The sequence below is a fragment of the Bos indicus x Bos taurus genome, unplaced genomic scaffold (genome assembly GCF_003369695.1).
Source record: "Bos indicus x Bos taurus breed Angus x Brahman F1 hybrid unplaced genomic scaffold, Bos_hybrid_MaternalHap_v2.0 SuperScaffold_100278, whole genome shotgun sequence".
NCBI lineage: Eukaryota > Metazoa > Chordata > Mammalia > Artiodactyla > Bovidae > Bos > Bos indicus x Bos taurus.
Window position 1 is genome coordinate 32,855 of NW_020867079.1, and position 20,880 is coordinate 53,734.

Here is a 20,880-nt window from a genome sequence, read left to right on the forward strand (position 1 = left end):
TATGGTGGTCTGCCCTTCTTCAAGATTCAAGTTAATCATTTTATGGCCCAGGATAAGCCATTTGGTGCCAAGATTATCCCAAAATGCATCTTATGGGTGAGGGGCCTGGTGCCATTCTGAATTTTAAGACATTCCTTTCTTTCTTTAACAGACTGCTAGTGACTATGTAACATCCAGCTGAAGACTAGCAGAGGGGTACTATTTCTGCCCCCTTCTGATGCCTATGTCAGAAGCTTTCTCTATCTCCTTTATACTTTAATAAAACTTTATTACACAAAAGCTCTGAATGACCAAGCCTCGTCTCTGGCCCCAGATTGAATTCTCCTCCAGGGGCCAAGAATCCCGGCATCTTTGCATGATTCAACAACAACCTTTCACTATCATTGCTTCACTTCTACCTGACTTTGTCCATTTGTGTCTGTCTTTCTATTTCTACCACGATGATGTAGTGGATACAAACAGAGAAAGACCTACCAGGGCACCTGTGGGATGGAGAACTGACTCCTGCCTCCTGAAAACAAACTCTTAAAATGGTTTGTGAATGGAATGTGATGTGGGTATTTGGGGAGGAATGCAAAATAACGGAGCCACAAATGTCCACATACCAATCCTTAGTACCTGTGAATATGTACCTGACCTAGCAAAAGGAACTTTACATATGTAACAAACTTAAGGACCTTGGGATGTTTAGACCCCAGTTTAAACACCTCCTTAGCCGCACTATCCTAGAAATGGACAACCCTTCCCATTTCCAGTCAGAGGGAAATGTAAGTGAGGAAGAATGGTCAGAAGAAGCGCTGTTGTTGAAGAAGTAAGACCCAAGCCAAGGAATGAGACCACACAGAAACCAGGAAAGGCTGGGAAAGGGGTCCTCCAGGAAGAACACAGCCCTGTGGACACTGGGATGTTGGCCCACAGAGATCCTCATCAGACTCCTAGCATACAGAACTGAACAGAGTAAGTCTGTACTTTCATTACATCATCCACAGGATCTCCAGACTGTCCTACCACAGTAGGGAGAGCCCTGCTTTAACGTGGAAACTGTCAGAAACGGCTCTGCCAGGAAACACTGCTGAGAAAAAAGGACCACAGTCTCAGCTGCTGCAGTAGGAAGTGAAAGCACCTCGTCTTCACGTCTGCTGGAAACACAGGCCCCATGGGAGGAAGCCTCCTTCTCTAGTCCTTTCAGCATCTCTCCTTCAGGGCTCAGATCCCCGTCCTCCAGAGCCCCACCCCTCCCCCAAAGTGTGGACAGTGTGAAGTGCTGACCTCAGCAGATGACCCCCGCGTCCTCCTTGTGTCTGCAGTCATGCCGCCCCCAGCCCTGGGAAGGACACCTCCACACATGGGACTCCTTTCCTGTGCACTTCAGGTCGTCCAGCCAGATGGGCCCTGATTCTGCCCCAAAGTGAGCAGACCTCGTGGCATTGAGGGCTTGTCCACAGCCCAGCTGCCTACATACCACGCGGGCATCGTCCAGGTCCCAGCCGTCATCAGAGATGGTGCCCCAGGAGGCCTGGTCAAGGATCTCCACTCTCCCGGCACAGTGACCACCCCCATCAACCAGGCGGAGCTGTCTGCTGTCTGAGGAGAGAGAAATGGGAAAATGGGGTGGTGACGGGGGGTGAGGGGGGTGAGGGGACAGTGGGTAAGAAGGGTCTTCTGTCCTGTGGGACCCTCACCTGAGCAGTAGGGGGCGCTCTCCTCTGAGGCTTCAGAGCCTGCTGGTTCGGACACAGAGTCATTGCACTGGGGAAGCACCTGGGTCTGGTTTCCTGCAGAGACACCAATGATCAGAGGGCTGGGAGGGTTAACGTAAAGAAAACTAAATTAAGGTTAAAAAATGACCTAGCAGTGGAGCCTGAAATGAAAGCTGTGGCATATCAGTAAAGTTATCATAACTTTAGTATCCACTTTCTCTATGGAGAATTCTGCTTCTGACAGTGCCATAATTTGGGTTTAAGCCAAGTGTTGCACTAAGAATGAGTTGAATAAGGTGTGTTACTCCTAAATCTATCCCTAAGTAGAAGCAGCAAAACAAAATCCTTTCTGAAGAATTTCTACAATTTTTCATCTTCAATGTCTATCATTTAAACAAATACAAAAAGAGATTTCTCGGAAACTCAAGAGGCAAAAGGAAACATCGGAAAGAATATCCCAGGGTATCCAGCTATTAGAGTTACCAGACAGAGAATTTATTTGATTTTGTTAATTTATTATTTTTATTACTGGAAGATAATTGCTTTACAATGTTGTGTTAGTTTCTGCTGTACAACAATGTGAATCAGCCAAAAGTATACATATATACGCACCCCCTGAAGCCTCCCTCCCTCCCCATCCACCATCCCACCCTTTTAGGTCATCACAGAGCATCTAGCTGAGCTCCCTGTGCTATATAGCAGCTTCCTGCTACCATCTGTTTCACATGTGACAGTGTATACATGTCAGTGCTACTCTCTCAATTCATCCTGGCCTCTCCTAACCACCACAGTGTGTTCCCATCTGTTCTCTAGGTCTTCATCTCTATTTCTGCCCTGAAAATAGGTTCACCTGTACCCTTTTTCTAGATTCCATTGACAGAGAATTTAAACAGCCATGATTAAAATGCTCATAAAATTAACTCACAAGATATGTATCTTGGAAAGGAAATGATTACAAAAACAAAAATTCTAGAGATAAAAAACTTAATAGCTGGAATTAAGAACTAGAGAACAAGTGTATCTCAGTGGTAGATCAGCATAAGGTAGAAAGAGTACAATGGAAGATCAGAGGACAAATATTTCTCTATTTAGAAATGCTGGTCACATGGTAAGTGTCCCAGTTATAGTGCTGTAAAACAAATTCCCCCCAAAACTTAGCAACTAAAGCAAAACATATATACTTCAGTTTGCTTATGATTTCCTGGGTGTAATCTGAGAAAGACTCAACTTGGCAGTTCTGTCTTGGGGTTTTTCATGTGGTTGCACTTACATGTCATCTGGGGCTGAAGTTTGCTGAGACTTGACTGAACTGTGGTTAATAACTGTGGAAATTCCCTGAAGTATTTTAGGGATAAAGGGACATCATGTCTGCAACCTAATTCAGAAAGAGTTTACATATTTAGGGACAAATGGAAAAGGAGGGGGACAGACAGAAAAAGAGAGGGAGACAAACAGAGAGATAAAGATAAAAGCAAAATAGGACTTGCAATTCAAGATGGCAGAGTAGAAAGAATGAATATGAAATAGAAAAAGTGAAACATACTAGATAAAAGTAAAAGATCATGTTTCACTTTTTCTATTTCATATTCAGTGCTCCCATTTCATTTAGTTTATATTCTCCAATTTCTCCATCTCTTTTTTTTATGTTCTTACTCAAGCCTTTATCAAGTGTAGTAGAAAAGCTTTTGTACACATGTATAATTATGTATAATATGTATATTTTAGAAAACATAAATTTTTGCCTAACTAAAAAGTTTATGACATTTTGATTCCACTTGTTTGACTTAGTATGACTAGAATGCTAGATTTCTAATTTAAAAATAGATATGCAACAAGTAACAGTGGTTTACTGTACAGCATAGGGAACTATAGTCAATATCTTGTAATAACCTATGATGGAAAATAATTTCAAAAATAATAATGTGTATTTGTGTAACTGAATCACTTTGCTGTGCACCTGAAACATTGTAAGTCAACTACACTTCAATAAAAATATATATTTAAAATATATGTATTTTTTAAAAAGATTAAAGCAAAATACTAATATTGGGAAATCCAGGTAAACATCATCTGGGAATTTTTTTTTTTTTTTCCCAAATAGTTTGGGATTTTTTTTTTAACTTTACAAAATTGTATTAGTTTTGCCAGATATCGAAATGAATCCACCACAGGTATACATGTGTTCCCCATCCTGAACCCTCCTCCTTCCTCCCTCCCCATACCATCCCTCTGGGTCGTCCCAGTGCACCAGCCCCAAGCATCCAGTATCGTGCATCAAATTTAGACTGGCAACTCATTTCATACATGATATTATACATGTTTCAATGCCATTCTCCCAAATCTTCCCACCCTCTCCCTCTCCCACAGAGTCCATAAGACTGTTCTATACATCAGTGTCTCTTTTGCTGTCTCATACACAGGGTTATTGTTACCATCTTTCTAAAATCCATATATATGTGTTAGTATACTGTATTGGTGTTTTTCTTTCTGGCTTACTTCACTCTGTATAATAGGCTCCAGTTTCATATTCTTACAACTTTTCTGTAAGTCTCAAAAAAAATATTAAAAGGTGAAACAAGTCCAAAAAATTCATTCTTAGGACACTTTTACACACAAAAAAATATGAATAGCATCAAAAACAAAATGCCTAAGAGAAAACCTAGTAGAAGATGGGCAAAACCTCTGAGAGAAATTCAAGACCTAACTGAATGGAGGGATATATGATGTCAATGAATTGGGAGACTCAAAATTGTTAATCATCCTCAAATTTATACATAGATTCAATCTAGTCACAATCAAAATACATTTAGGGTTTTTTTGGGGGGGAGGTGAAAAGTGACAAGCTGATTCCAAAACTTATACAAAATCCAAAAGGCCTAGAAAGACCAACACAGTTGGCAAGAAAAGAAACAGTGTTAGAGGAGTTAATAAAAAGTAACACTCATAAATTAAAATCATTCAGACAGTGTAAAGATACAATACTTAAGAAATACAGTATTGGTGCCAGGACAGACAAATAATACAATGGAACAGAGTAGACTGTCATAAAGGACAGACACATATGCCCTTCTGCTTATGACAAAGGTGACACTGCAATGGGAAAAGAGCCTGTTCAGTAAAGGATTCTGAGTCAGTTGGATGTCCATATGAATCCTGGAGAAGGAAATGGCAACCTGACCCTTGTCTTACACAGATATCAATCCCAGAAGAAATGTACAATTATATGCAAGAGAAAGTAATTAAATTGCTATAATATTTCACCATGGAATATCTACCTTTTGAGACACAGATGCAAGAACAGACATTTGGACTCACTGGGAGGAGTTGTTGTTCAGTCGCTCAGTCATGTCTGATTCTTTGCGACTTCACGGACTGCAGCACACCAGTCTTCCCTGTGGTTCACCATCTCCCAGAGCTTGCTCAAACTCATGTCCACTGAGTCAGGGATGCTATCCAACCATCTAAACCTCTGTCGTCCCCTTCTTCTCCTGCTTTCACTCTTTCCCAGCATAAGGGTCTTTTCTAATGAGCCAGCTCTTCGAATCAGGTGGCCAAAGTATAGGAGCTTTAGCTTTAGCATCCATCCTTCTAATGAATATTCAGGACTGATTTCCTTTAGGATTGATGGGTTTGATCTCCTTGCAGTCCAGGGGACTCTCAAGAGATTTCTCCAACACCAGAGCTCAAAAGCATCAATTCTTCAGCATTCAGTCTTCTTTATGGTCCAACTCTCACATCCATACATGACTACTGGAAAAACCATAGCCTTGACTAGACAGACCTTTGTTGGCAAAGTAATGTCTCTGCTTTTCAATATGCTATCTATGTTGGTCATAACTTTCCTTCCAAGGAGTAAGTGTCTTTTAATTTCATGGCTGCAGTCACCATCTGCAGTGATTTTGGAGCCCCCCAAAATAAAGTCTGACACAGTTTCCACTGTTTCCCCATCTATTTGCCATGAAGTGATGGGACCAAATGCCATAATCTTCATTTTTTGAATGTTGAGTTTTAAGCCAACTTTTTCACTCTCCTCTGTCACCTTCATCAGGAGGCTCTTTAGTTCCTCTTCACATTCTGCCATAAATGTGGTGTCTCTGCACATCTGAGGTTACTGATATTTCTCCTGGAAATCTTGATTCCAGCTTATGCTTCACCCAGCCTGTCATTTCTCATGATATACTCTGCATATAAGTTAAATAAGCAGGGTGACAATATATGGCCTTGGCACACTCCTTTCCCAATTTGGAACCAGTCCATTGATCCATATCCTGTGGTCACTGCTGAGTTTTCCATATTTTATGGCATATTGAGTGCAGTATTTTCACAGCATCATGTTTTAGGATTTGAAATAGCTCAGCTAGAATTCCATCTAGCTTTGTTGGTAGTGATGCTTTCTAAAGCCCATTTGACTTTGTACTCCAAGATGTCTGGCTCAAGGTGAGTGATTATCTGAGTTATTAAGATTATCTGGGTCATTAAGATTTTTTGTGTAGCTCTTCTGTATATTCTTGCCACCTCTTCTTAATATCCTCTGGTCTGTTAGGTCCATATTATTTCTGTCCTATATTGTGCCCATCTTTGCATGAAATGTTCGCTTGGTATCTCTAATTTTCTAGAAGAGATCTCTAGTCTTCCCCATTCTATTGTTTTCCTCAATTTCTTTGCATTCTTCACTTAGGATGGCTTTCTTATCTCTCCTGGATATACCTTGGACCTCTGCATTCATATGGGTATACCTTTCCTTTTCTCCCTTGCTTTTCACTTCTATTCTTTTTTTTTTTTTTTTAAATAAAAATTTTAACTCGTGGTCCGCGGCGGCTCTGGCCCAGACCGCGACCCCCACGGAACAAAAACGCACTCCCCAGCCGTCTCCTTTCTCTCATCCACTTCTATTCTTTTCTCAGCTATTTGTAAGGCCTCCTCAGACAGCCACTTTGCCTTTTTGCATTTCTTTTTCTTGGGGATGGTTTTGACCACCACCTTCTGTACAATGTCATGAACCTCTATCCATAGTCCTTCAGGCACTCTATCAGATCTAATCTCTTGAATCTATTTGTTAACGGGGGGATGATTTGAGAGAATACCATTGAAACATAATCATTACCATATGCAAAATAGATAGACATTGAGAGTTTGATGTATAATGCAGGGCTCCCAAATCTGGTGATCTGTGACAATCTGGAGGGATGGGGTGGGGAGGAAGATGGGAGGAGGGTACAGGATGGAGGGGACAAATGGATGCCTATGGCCGATCCATACTGATGTATGGTGAAAACCATCACAATACTATAAAGTAGTTATCCTCCAATTAAAATAAATAAATTTTAAAAAGAGAAATTACCTTTTTAAGCCAGTTTTCCCTCACCATCTGCTCTTAGGGACATTTCACTCCAGGAGCATCCTAAGTACCAGTAGCCTTTCCCTCTCTCTTACCTGAGCAGATCACAGAGGCTGTGTTGCCACGGGAAAAGTCAGGATGACTCAGAGCAGTCACAGGGCAACTCCACAGGAAGGACTCAGCCCCTGAGCAGTGAAATCGGGCTGTTGATATCCTATCACCTCCTTCCACCAAGTGTGATCCTCCGGGGGTGGAGATGGCCACTCCACAGCCAGGCTGACGACAGACAACATTGGCATTGGCCAAACTCCAGTGGGAGGCACAGAGCACTCTCCATTGTCCAGAAATCTTCATCTCCACCTGCCCCTCACACTGAGAGGAGCCGTTTGTCATGAGCCGGACTTCTGAATATGCTGGATATGAGATAACAGAATTTCAGAAACATCTCATGATTTCTCACCTGAACAGAATGTGCAGAGAGGTTAGTCCTGACCTACATCTCACCTGAAAGGACAAGCTGAACAGCTCCACTGTGGTGACAAGTGCCCTCTGGACAGGGCACTCTGGGGCAGGACCAGAGCTTAGGCTCCTCCCCCTCACACCTGAACTCTTCAGCCCAGACCCGGCCATCTGACTCTCTGAAGAGCTCATGTCCCAGGACAGACACAGCCTTGCCACACCCCAGCTCTGCACAGATGACTTGGGCAGTGGGGAGTGTGAAGTTTCCATCAGACACTGGGATCCAGTCTTCTCCAGAATAAACTTCTACTCACCCAGAGCAGGGTCCATCTGCTCCAACCAGACGCACAAATCCTGAGAGAAACAAATAAATAAACCCACTGCATGTTCATGATCCTGGCTTGGCAACTGGAAACATGTCACAGGCAATGGTGTGAAAGCTTTTATTTTCCAGGACTGAGGCATGAAGAGAAAATTTGACAGTGTCAGAATTGCATTTTCATGGGCGAGTTTTGGAAGAGAAATCCAGAAGGATTTGCAGAGTCAGTTTGGAATGGCTGAATTCCGAAAACCTATATTTGATGTTGGTTAGGATGTGAATTCCTCATTTAAGGGTCTGGAAACTATAGGGCCCAAGGAAACTGCACTGCAATGGGCATCAGACTTGGGTGCAGAACTGAACTAACCCAGAGTGAAATAGGTCCTTGGGATTCAAGAGTTTAGAGAACTGAGATCCAGACAAGGTTAGAAGGCCATCCTGACATTTCTGGGGCTAGAAGTCCAGCCGGATTTTTCTCAGGAGTCAGTACTCAAGTCACTGATACAAGGGAAATCAACTGAGAGATCTGAGTGCAGGTCAATCTATAAACAGACTTATGACTCATGGAAGGAAAGCTAGATATTATAAGAAGTCTACTTCTTATGTTTCCCATGTATTTCTCATAATCTCTGATGGTGAAAAATTCCAAGAATTTCTTATCCAACTTGAATTGTGAAAAGAAATTGTCCACAGATGAGTTTGAATATGAAGAAAGGTCAGAGTCATAGGAGAAAGGGTTGGTCCTAGCCATCTTTCAAGAAAGCCTAGGATTTACCAATGAACCCAGGAGAGAATGAGTTCTCAGTGGGACTATACAAGATGACTAACTGTGTTGATTAGTTCATATTACTGGTTTTCTTCCAACACATGAGAATCTTAGCAAATGCTATGGAGTGGAGGTAATTTAATGTTTTTAAATTCTATCTATATGCTAAATGGTGCTTCCCAGGTGGCACTAGTGGTAAAGAAGCCCCCTGCCAATGCACAAGTTCAATCCCTGGGAGGAGGGCATAGCAACCCACTCCAGTATTCTGTCCTGGAGAATCCCATGGATGAGGGAGCCTGAAGGGCTACAGTTCATAGAGTCACAAACAGTCAGACATGACTGAAGAGACCTAGCATGCACTCATATGCTAACTGCAAACTACTTTCCTATTTCTTGAGAAATAGTCATCATGCTGTAAAAAAAAAAAAAAAAAAGGAGAGGGAGAATAAGAGAAGACAGAGCAAACAGCCATATATAATTTACAGATTTCTACATTACAAAAGCCTCGATATGGATGAAAGAAAGATTTGGGGAAAATATTTGTCCAGCAAGTTTTTAACACACTTTACCCCTTCCATTTGCTCCTTCCATCTATGACTTAACCCTGTTTCCCTTTCCCATTTCTCCCACTGCAGACAAGAGAAAACAATCCTAAGAGCTACAAATGGATGGAAAAGAGACTCTGAAAGGGAAGAACTTCTGTAGGAGTGGAGTGTGGGTGGGATGAGGGGTAGGTTAAACTGGGAGTGGATGGAGTATGAAACTGAAAGAGGGAGACTAAGGGAAAGACTCACAACATGATTTGACCTTCAGGGACCACATTTTGGATAGAGGAAAGGTAACCTAATGAAAATAATAAAACTTCTCATCATAAAGAACAATTTTTAAATACATTTGCCTGATTTCTGACTGTGCTTATAATTATTTATGTACACAGTGGAATTCTTTTTGGTAAAGGACTCTGATTTCATAAGTATGAGAACATTGAAGGTTCAGAAAGAATATTTCAACAGAATAAAAATCTACTATAGAGAACAGGAGAGAACAGAAAAGACACTATAGAAATTAATGAATCGAAGGACCAGCTTGACCACTTATCCAAGAGGCAATGGTGAGAGCCAGGATGATCTGTTAGCCTTTGTTACTTACCCACTTTCAACTCCCCAGCCCAGGTTAGGACATCTGGTGTGGTCTGGCTGGGAGCTTGGTCATAGGATACACATTCTAATTAAAACATTTTTACTTAACAGGTTGTTAGTTTCTATATCAATCCCATGAGATTACAAATTTAAAAAGAACAAGAAAGAAATATTTCTTGTATGCTATTTCATATACCAAGATACATGCTAAACACTCACATATATGCTGAATAATCAATAAAGTCTTATACACATCACCATAGATACTTCTGAGACATATTATTATTTATTTATTTTCTACTTGATTTTAAATTTTATATGAAGGGATATGTGTGTGAAAATTGTAAGAAAATTTGTGCAATAGGAGGCTGGTGTGAGTGGATAAAGGTATTAAATATAATAAAAATACATCCTTGTCTGGTCTCTTGTTGTACAGACCTCCTGTATCCTTAGGCACACGTAGCATCCTCCACACCACACCTGGACCCACAGTGATGCTCAGAGAAACCTATATGGCCTTTGACATCTCCCATTGCCCTTCTTTTTCCTCTTAGCTACTATAAGTCTCCTCCACCTTCTTCAAAAATTACAGGTGTCCTCTTACTCCTATTCCTATCAAACAAGCCCCCAAACACAATTCTCTTATATCATTGAAGACATCAGGTATAAAATATGATTTACTACCACAAAACATAGGAATTCATATTTTATTGCCTATATCTTTGACTTGTCAGTGTGTGGCTAAGTGTTCCTCCAAAATTTTGGTTAATACAGAGGCTTTAAAGAAAAAAAAAGAACAGACAATCCTTTCTAGTAACAATGAAAGGAGAACCCAGACTCAGAACATTTCATCCACAACTCTATTGTCCTACCAGTCAAAGAGCTATGACTATTCAAATCTAAAATTTCAAAGGGGACTTGCAATTTGGCACAAATCCATAAGTTCCTCTCCGATTTGTTTGATGATGTCCCCCGTGCCTCCACTCCTACTAACCTAGCACAAAAATGTGTCTCGCACTATATATACAGAAAGGACTCCATCCTGGAAGGTACAGCCTCATTCTAGCCCTTTCCTCCCATGGGCTCACTGTGCAAAGCAGGTGCATGTGGTGATTTGCAAATGTTTCACTCTTCCAAAAGTAAATTGTATAAAAATGAGTATCAATTTTCATTGGGATATAGATTAAGCTATATCAGGTAAGATCACTGGAGAAGAAATAGCAGAGACTTGTAAGAGGAAAGTAGCAATAAATGAAGCCCATCAGGAAATCAGTCCTGAATATTCATTGGAAGGACTGATGCTAAAGCTGAAACTCCAATACTTTGGCTACCTGATGGGAAGAACTGACTCCTTTGAAAAGACCCTGATTCTAGGCAAGATTAAAGATGGGAGAAGAAGGGGATGACAGAGGATGAGATGGTTGGATGGCATCACCGACTCAATAGACATGAGTTTGAGTAAGCTTTGGCAGTTGGTGATGGATAGGGAAGCCTAGCATGCTGCAGTCCATGGGGTAGCAAAGAGTCAGACACCACTGAGTGACTGAGCTGAACTGATCACTCACAGATACTTTATGCATTCAAGGAGGATATCTCAGACGTCTCTAGCCTACACATCTATTGCCCTGGTGATTAGACACCAGCTTCCTTGGAGCTTTCTGTTCTTTCAGTCAGTGGGCAATTCACTGATCATACCTGAGCAGATAACTCCTGCATCCTCCTCATGACCGCAGTTGTGCCGCCCCCGGCCCTGGGAAGGGCACTGCCACACGTGGGACTCCATTCTTTCACAATACACATGATCCAGCCAGATGGGTATTGATCCCGCCCCAAAGGGAGCAGACTCCATGGCACTGAGGACTTCTCCACAGCCCAGCTGCCTGCACACCACACGGGCATCATCCAGGTCCCAGCTGTCATCACAGATGGTGCCCCAGGAACCCTGGTGAAGGATCTCCACTCTCCCGGCGCAGGGCCCGCCCCTGTCCACCAAGCAGAGCTGTCTGCTGTCTGAGGAGACAGAAATGGGGCAATGGGGTGCTGACCAGGAGAGGAGAAAGATCTTCTGTCCTGTGGGACCCTCACCCGAGCAGTTGGGGGCGCTGTCTTCAGAAGCTGATGCTGCGGAGTCATTGCCCTGTGGAACATTTAGATCTGGTTTCTTATGGAAGTGATAAGAGCATAACAAGGATGAAAATGGACAAAAACAGGAAATATTACTACTAGGTAGTCTGAGACAGATGGTGTTACAAGATCCTATCAGAGTTAACATTCTGATTTGTAGAGCTCTGCACAGAATCTGAGAAACATTTACAGGAAATGTTGGTCTCTCTACCCTGAGGGGTTAAATGAGTTCAGAGTCACAGGATTAGGCTGGTAGCTGTATGTATTCTTTATAAGCTACACACTCTTGGTCATTGACTTTAGAGTCAGGCAGTGGCCTCATCAGAAGCCTCGGGGAGCAGCCATCAATCCTCTATCATTAAAATCGTTCTCCTTGGTATAGTCATGAGAACTGAAAAACAAATGGTCTGTGAGATACCATGGTTTACCCCAGAATAGTTCACTTATGATTCTAAGCTTCAAACTCCAGATCTGGATACTTAGTTTCAAAAAAATATAATCTCTCTGAGTAGATTAAACAACCCTGCGTGAGAGATTATGTCAGAAGATATTGACTGACATTGGCCAGATTCCACTGGGAATCACAGAATGTAGCTTCTTCTCCCAAATGAATATAATCACTCCTTGGACTTTGTGTCAGGAATTGCTATTATCTAAAATTTGGAGTTATTTGTTCTCTAGGGTAAAATATGTATTTCTAACTCTCAGAGCAAAAATATGTTATATTCCTGCTTTGAAAGCCTTTGAACAAACAATATTGACAGACACACTGCATTATTCTCTCCTTTGATACATAACCAGTCATGGAAAGAAAGGTTAAATGATGTCTATCACTGTCGTAGTTTAAGTAAGTGAAAAGTAGAGAATAAAACCTCAAATTCTGTACTTCCATGAAGAATGGAAGAGAAAGCAGGCCAATGGTCTTGTTAGACACAACTTTAAATGGTGGAAATTTTCTTTAAGTAAAGGTATCACTGGAAAAGACTCTGATGCTGGGAGGGATTGGGGGCAGGAGGAGAAGAGGATGAGAGGATGAGATGGTTGGATGGCATCACCAACCCGATGTACGTGAGTTTGAATGAACTCCAGGAGTTGGTGATGGACAGGGAGGCCTGGCGTGCTGCAATTCATGCAGTCGCAAAGAGTCAGACATGACTGAACGACTGAACTGAACTGAAAAGTATCAGAAATTTGTGGACACAACATGGACTAAATATGTTAAAATTCTCAAGAGTGGAGATCATGTAATACGTTTCAATGTTAGCCAAGGATCTACAGCTTCTTTTTCTCTGGAGGAATTTCCCAATTTGGTGCCTGGATTAATGGCTCAGAATTTGGGCTCAGAGAAACACAGGACTCCTATTTGGACAGAGAAGCCAGCATAATTTGGGGTTACCTGGTGGTGAGACAGAATTGGAGACCTGAAAGCCTTTCTCACACAACAGATTTTTTTCCTCGAATATGTGCTCATTATACAAGCCATGAAGCTGGCAGGAAGCCAAAGATCTATGTCAAAAGTCTTGGAGAGCAGAGTAGATATTCTCTCATTCTCTTGGGTGCTGAGCTACCAAAATATCTCAACCAAAATCTTTGAAGGCCCATGCCACATGGACAGAGAGATAAGAGGTGGATTGAGTGCTACCAAAACCGCAACCTAGACTTGTTACAGCTCAGTTCTCAGTTGTGTTTATATATTTGAGTGATCTTCAACCCTTCTCTTACTTGCTTAACAAAACAGAATATGAATCCTCTCAAGGGTTAGAAAATGTATCTGGAGGATCATTTTTTCAATGCTGAAGACATGGGATGACATGACATATTAACAAAGTGAAATAAAAAGAAAATAAGAGAAGGCAGAGACTCACATGATAGAGGTGCTGGAGTTAGCAGATATAGATTTTAACTAAGATCAATATATCGAGGAAAAAAGAGGAAATGAGAGAATAAATGGTGAAAAGATGAAAAACATTAACAACTTATTATAACTATAAAAATCAAGGAACAGCTACCAACTGAAAATAAAATGTCTAGAGAGTTGAATTAGTAAGTTTAGAAGAATTTTAGATAGAAATCAACACAGAATTACTGACTTAGAGGAGTCCTAGAGATGAGAGATGAGAAGAAGGAGGAGTGGGATAGGAGGAGAAGAGAAGCTAAGACAGAGGGACAGAGCAGCAGAAGTAATAATTGAAGATATAATAACTGATAATTTTTTAAAAAATGGATGGATGGGCATGAAAACTCCCACACCTAGTAAAGCTGCTGAAAATCAAAGGAAAAAGGAAAATTTGGAATAATAACAGATATGTTTAATACAAAAGAAGGGGGAAAAGAGAGGAAAAAAGAACATAATGCATGTGGGTCAATTAAAAGGAAATGACAGATACTAGCCCAACAATACCAATAACTGCACTTACAGTAAATTGATTACTGCTGTTGCTAAGTCACTTCAGTCGTGTCCAACTCTGTGTGACCCCATAAACAGCAGCCCACCAGGCTCCCCCATCCCTGGGATTTTCCAGGCAAGAGTACTGGAGTGGTAAATTGATTAGATACTTCAAATTAATGCCCATCTTGATAAAACCACAAAATCCATGTAAATGCTACCATGAAGATATTCAGCTTATATATGAGGGTAAAGAAAGGTTGAAAGTAAAATGATGGGGAAAATGTACATACTGTGTGAATCCTAACTGTAAGAAAACTGGAATAGCTATATAAATGTCACAGAAAGTAGACTTCAAAGCAAGATGTGCTAATTGAGTTAAAGAGGGTATTTTCATGATTATAACAGGATACACCCTTAATGAAGATATTATAGATATTAAAATCCAAGAAAATGTCAAAACATTGCTTTGAAATATAGAATAATACTTGACAGAATGAAGAACAGAAATAGACAAAATCATAATCAAAATGTGGGGACTTTAACATGCATTTTGCAATAGCATGCAGACCAAGTGTACAAAAAAGAATGAAGAACATAGCAGATGTAAACAACAGTTAGCTAAATAACATATATAGAGCAATACACCCAACAATGAAAGAATTTGTTATTTACATTATTGTAAATTCACTGGAAAATTTCATTCTTAAATGATCATCAGTTCAGCTCAGTTCAGTCGCTCAGTCGTGTCTGACTGCAACTCCATGGACTGCAGCACGCCAGGCCTCCCTGTCCATCACCAACTCCCAGAGTTTACTTAAACTCATGTCCATCGAGTCAGTGATGCCATCCAACCATTTCATCCTCTGTTGTCCCCTTCTCCTCCCACCTTCAACCTTTCCCAGCATCAGAGTCTTTTCAAATGAGTCACTTCTTCCCATCAGGTGGCCAAAGTATTGGAAATTCAGCTTCAGCATCAGTCCTTCCAATGAATATTCAGGACTGATTTCCTTTAGAATGGACTGGTTGGATCTCCTTGCTGTCCAAGGGACTCTCAAGAATGAAACGAGTCACCAGTCTAGGTTCGATGCATGGTACTGGATGCTTGGGGCTGGTGCACTGGGACGACCCAGAGGGATGGTATGGGGAGGGAGGAGGGAGGAGGGTTTAGGATGGGAAACACATGTATACCTGTGGCGGATTCATTTCAATATTTGGCAAAACCAATACAATATTGTAAAGTTTAAAAATAAAATAAAATTTAAAAAATAAAAAATTAAGAATTAAAAAAAAAAGAGTCTTCTCCAACACTACAGTTCAAAAGCATCAATTCTTTGTTGCTCAGCTTTCTTTATAATCCAACTCTCACATCCACACATGACTACTGGCAAAACCATAGCCTTGACTAGATGGACCTTTGTTGACAAAGTAATGTCTCTGCTTTTTAATATGATGTCTTGGTTGTTCATAGCTTTTCTTCCAAGAAGTAAGCATCTTTTAATTTCATGGCTACAGTCACCATCTGCAGTGATTTTGGAGCCCCCCAAAATAAAGTCTGTCGCTGTTTCCACTGTTTCCCTATCTATTTTCCATGAAGTGATGTGACCGGATGTCATGATCTTAGTTTTCTGAATGTTGAGCTTTTTCACTCTCCTCCTTCACTTTCATCAAGAAGCTCTTTAGTTCTTCACTTTCTGCCATAAGGGTGGTGTCATCTGCATATCTGAGGTGATTGATATTTCTCCCAGCAATCTTGATTCCAGCTTGCGCTTCATCCAGCCCAGAATTTCTCATGATGTACTCTGCATAGAAGTTAAATAAGCAGGGTGACAATATACAGCCTTGACTTACTCCTTTCCCTATTTGGAACTAGTCTGTTGTTCCATGTCCAGTTCTAACTATTGCTTCCTGACCTGCATACAGATTTCTCAAGAGGTAGCTCAGGTGGCCTGGTATTCCCATCTCTTGAAGAATTTTCCAGTTTGTTGTGATCCACATAGTCAAAGACTTTGGCATAGTCAACAAAGCAGAAGTAGATGTTTTGATGATCACGTGATAGAACAAAAACCTTCAGAGAATTGAATTTATACAGAATATTTACTTTGACCAGAGTGAAATTAAGTTAAGTATTAATAAGAAAATATACTTAGCCATTCCTACTGAGAAAATTAAGAAATATTCTTCCAAAGAATTCCTGGGTCTGGAAATAACTTTCAAACTTGAAAATATTGTGAAATAATGGTAACAAAGATATGCTGTAACTAAATTCTTCCAATGCAACTAAAGTAGTGTCTAAGGGAAATTTATACCCTAGATTTAGAAAAGAGGGGAGACAGAAAATGTAAAAATGTAAGCTTTCATTTAAGAAGCTAGGATATGAGAAATAAAGCCTAAAGAATGTATAAGATTAGAATTAATAAAGAAAAAAATAAAGTTAATCTAAAAAAGAAAGAAAGTAAGCATAAGACAAAGACAACAGAGGAAAGCCATTCAAACATGGCTCACTGAAAACTGATCAACACTGCGCAATACTAATCAAGAGCAGAGAGAAAAAACTTAATACCAGAATGAAAAGGCAAATCACTATAAATTATACAGATTTTTTGGTCATAGTTTTGAGGTGCAATATACACATTTAATGTGGATAAATATCCAGAAGAGTTCCAGTTTCTCCACAACCTTGTCAACATTTGTCTTTTTTTAAATTAGAGCGATTTTGACAGGTGTAAGATGACATCTCATTGTGGTTTTCATTTACATTTATCTGATGATTAGAGATGTCAGTATATTTTCATATACCTGTTAGCTATTCATATGTCTTCTTTGGAGAAATGGCTAGTCCCTGACTAATTTTTTTAATCAGTTTATTAGAGGTTTTGCTGCTGTTGCTTTTGTTTTGCTCTTGAGCTGTAGGGTTCTTATATATTTTGCAAATTAATCCCTTATATGATTTGCTATAAGGTGCCTTTTCACTCTACTGTTGTTTCTTTTACTGTCGTGCTGGTGTTCAGTCATTCAGTCATGTCCAACTCATTGCGACCTCACGGAGTATAGCCTGCCAGGCTCCTCTGTCCATGAGATTTCCCAGGCAAGAATACTGGAGTGAGTTGCCATTTCCTTCTCCAGGGGATCTTCCTGACCCAGGGGTTGAATCCATGTCTTGTGTGTCTCCTCCACTGGCAGGTGAACTCTTTACCACTGAGCCATCTGGGATAATCTCACTTGTCTATTTTTACCTATTCTTTTGGTGTCATACCCATGAGATCATGAGATAATATATTTTTATTTTGAAATTATAAGTAAAAATACCACATATCTAAAGTGTAATTCCTAACTGGTGACAGTATTACACCCATACACAGCAAAATAAATTTATATGCAGTAAGGTTTTAAATATTATTTAGTGGAATTATAAAATCATTTGTAGAAAATAAACTTGATTAAAAGTTCTTTTGAGATGAAGAATGGCATTTGAAACATTGCAGTAAAGGCATAGTCAAAAAACTAAAACATTACAAATTTGATCACATAACCTCCCATATACATATACAAACCTAAAATCATACACAAAAGATGGGGAAATATTTCCAAATAATGTAAGAAAAATGGTAAATTATGTTAGTTTATAGAGTTCTTAAAAATAAATAAGAAAATTTGTAAACTATTCTAGAGAAAAAAATTGAAGATAGAGAAAGATATCTGAAACACCTATAAATATTTACTTATTAATCACTCTCCACATTCAATAACAAATATAAACACAGGCGTCTACAAAGGCACACACACACACTAACACACCCCTGAATGAAGGAAAGACCTTGCATACTTTAATTCCCCTGTGTTTATTCTATTAGGACAGTGCTTACACATTGTATGCACTCATTCAACAAGTATGGATGGAGAACATTTTCTAAATACCATGATAGTGAAGTGAAGTTGCGAAGTTGCTCAGTTGTGTCCGACTCTTTGCGACCCCGTGGACTGTAGTCTACTAGGCTCCTCTGTCCATGGGATTTCCAGCCAATAGTCCTGGAGTGGGTTGCCATTTCCTTCTCCAGGGGATCTTCCCAACCCAGGGCTCAAACCTGGGTCTCCCGTGTTGTAGACAGATGCTTTACCATCTGAACCACCAGGGAAGCTGGACAAATACCATGATAAGTGCTTGTTAAATATTTATTAAATAAATGAGCAGATGAATAAAATTCAGTGAAATATATTTTCTTTAAATCAATGCTAATCAACAAATAGTGAAGCAAATATAAATTAATGATAATGGTTTATGAAAATAAAGTGTATTAAAGAAAATTAGTCCATAAACACAGAATAAATTTATATTTAAAATTTCACTTACATAATTTTTAATATAAATTTATTTATTTTAATTGGAGGCTAATTACTTTACAATATTGTTTTGGTTTTGCCATACATCAACATGAATCTGCCACGGGTTTCAGTGGAAAATTGTTAAATAGATTCTAAACTACTCTCATCTATTATTCAATATGACATACGCACAAGAGAATATTTCTGTAGTAAGAAGAACCTCTGTAAGGGAATATACAGATTTACCAAGTAGACTTCAGAAAAAGATAGACAAATAGCTACTGAGTAAAGCAAAACCCTCCTTGCTATTCTTTGGACCTCTGCATTCAAATGGGTATACCTTTCCTTTTCTCCTTTGCTTTTTGCTTCTCTTCACAGCTATTTGTAAGGCCTCCTTGACAGTCATTTTGCTTTTTTGCATTTGTTTTTCTTGGGGATGGTCTTGCTCCCTGTCTCCTGTACAATGTCATGAACCTCCGTCCATAGACCATCCGGCACTCTCTCTATCAGATTTAGTCCCTTAAATCTTTTTGTCACTTCTGCTGTATAATCGTAAGGGAATTTATTTAGGTCATACCTGAATGGTCTAGTGGTTTTCCCTACTTTCTTCAACTTAAGTCTGAATTTGGCAATAATGAGTTCATGATCTGAGCCACAATCAGCTCCTGGTCTTGTTTTTGCTGATGGTATAGAGCTTCTCCATCTCTGGCTGCAAAGAATATATAATCAATCTGATTTTGGTGTTGACCATCTGGTGATGTCCATGTGTAGAGTCCTCTCTTGTGTTGCTGGAAGAGGGTGTTTGCTATGACCAGTGCATTCTCTTAGCAAAACTCTGTTAGCCTTTGCCCTGCCTTCATTCCTTACTCCAAGGCCAAATTTGCCTGTTACTCCAGGTGTTTCTTGACTTCCTACTTTTGCACTCCAGTCCCCTATAATGAAAGGGACATCTTTTGGGGGTGTTAGTGCTAGAAGGTCTTGTAGGGCTTCATAGAAGCTTTCATAGAAGCTTCATAGCTTCAACTTCAGCTTCTTCAGCATTACTGGTTCAGGCATGCTGCTACTTCTGTTAAGTTGCTTCAGTCGTGTCCGAGTCTGTGTGACCTCATAGACGGCAGCCCACCAGGCTCCCCTGTCCCTGGGATTCTCCAGGCAAGAATACTGGAGTGGGTTGCCATTTTCTTCTCCAATGCATGAAAGTGAAAACTGAAAGTGAAGTCACTCAGTCGTCTCCATCTCCCAGAGACCCCATGGACTGCAGCCTACCAGGCTCCTCCGTCCATGGGATTTTCCAAACAAGAGTACTGGAGTGGGTTGCCATTGCATAGACTTGGAATACTGTGATATTGAATGGTTTGCCTTGGAAATGAACAGAGATCATTCTGTCATTTTTGAGATTGCATCCAAGTACTGCATTTTGGACTCATTTGTTTGCTATGATGGCTACTTCATTTTTTCTAAGGGATTCTTGCCCACAGTAGTAGATATAACGGTCATTTGAGTTAAATTCACCCATTCCAGTCCATTTTAGTTCGCTGATCCCTAAATTGTCTATGTTCACTTTTGCCATCTCCTGTTTGACCACTTGCAATTTGCCTTGATTCATGGACCTAACATTCCAGGTTCCTATGCAATATTGTTCTTCATAGCTTTGGACTTTGCTTCTATCCCCAGTCACATCCACAGCTGAGTGTTGTCTTTGCTTTGACTCTGTCTCTTCATTCGTTCTGGAGTTATTGCTCCACTGATCTCCGGTAGCAATTTGAGCACCTATCAAATTGGGGAGTTCATCTTTCAGTGTCCTATCTTTTTGCTTTTTCATACTGTTCATGGGGTTCTCAAGGCAGGAATACTTAAGTGGTTTGCCATTCTCTTCTCCAGTGGACCACATTTTGTCAAGACTTTGCACCATGACCCATCCATCTTGGGTGGCCATATTGGCATGGCTCATAGTTTCACTGAGTTAGGCAAAGCATGGTCCATATGATCAGATTGGTCAGTTTTCTGTAATTGTGGTTTTCAGTTTGTCTGCCCTCTGATGGAGGAGGATAAGAGGCTTATGGAAGTTCCCTGAAGGGAGAGAATAGCAAGGAAAGATAAGAAGCCTTCCTCAGTGACCAGTGCAAAGAAATAGAGGAAACCAATAGAATGCAAAAGACTAGAGATCGCTTCAAGAAAATTAGAAATACCAAGGGAATATTTAATGCAAAGATGGGCTCAATAAAGGACAGAAATGGTATGGACCTAACAGAAGCAGAAGATATTAAGAAGAGGTGGCAAGAATACACAGAAGAAATATACAAAAAAAGATCTTCATGACCCAGAT

The 20,880-nt window shown here is 40.2% G+C and overlaps 1 protein-coding gene across 1 annotated transcript in view; it reads right to left on the bottom strand.

The window, feature by feature from the left end:
- The window catches only part of LOC113888487 (antigen WC1.1-like), a 50,068-nt gene that overhangs the window by 6,812 nt on the left and 22,376 nt on the right, over positions 1-20,880 (bottom strand). Inside the window, 5 exon segments of the mRNA XM_027535599.1 lie at positions 1,270-1,584; positions 1,683-1,775; positions 7,134-7,451; positions 7,543-7,851; positions 11,417-11,731. Coding sequence (XP_027391400.1) covers positions 1,270-1,584; positions 1,683-1,775; positions 7,134-7,451; positions 7,543-7,851; positions 11,417-11,731 — 1,350 coding nt within the window.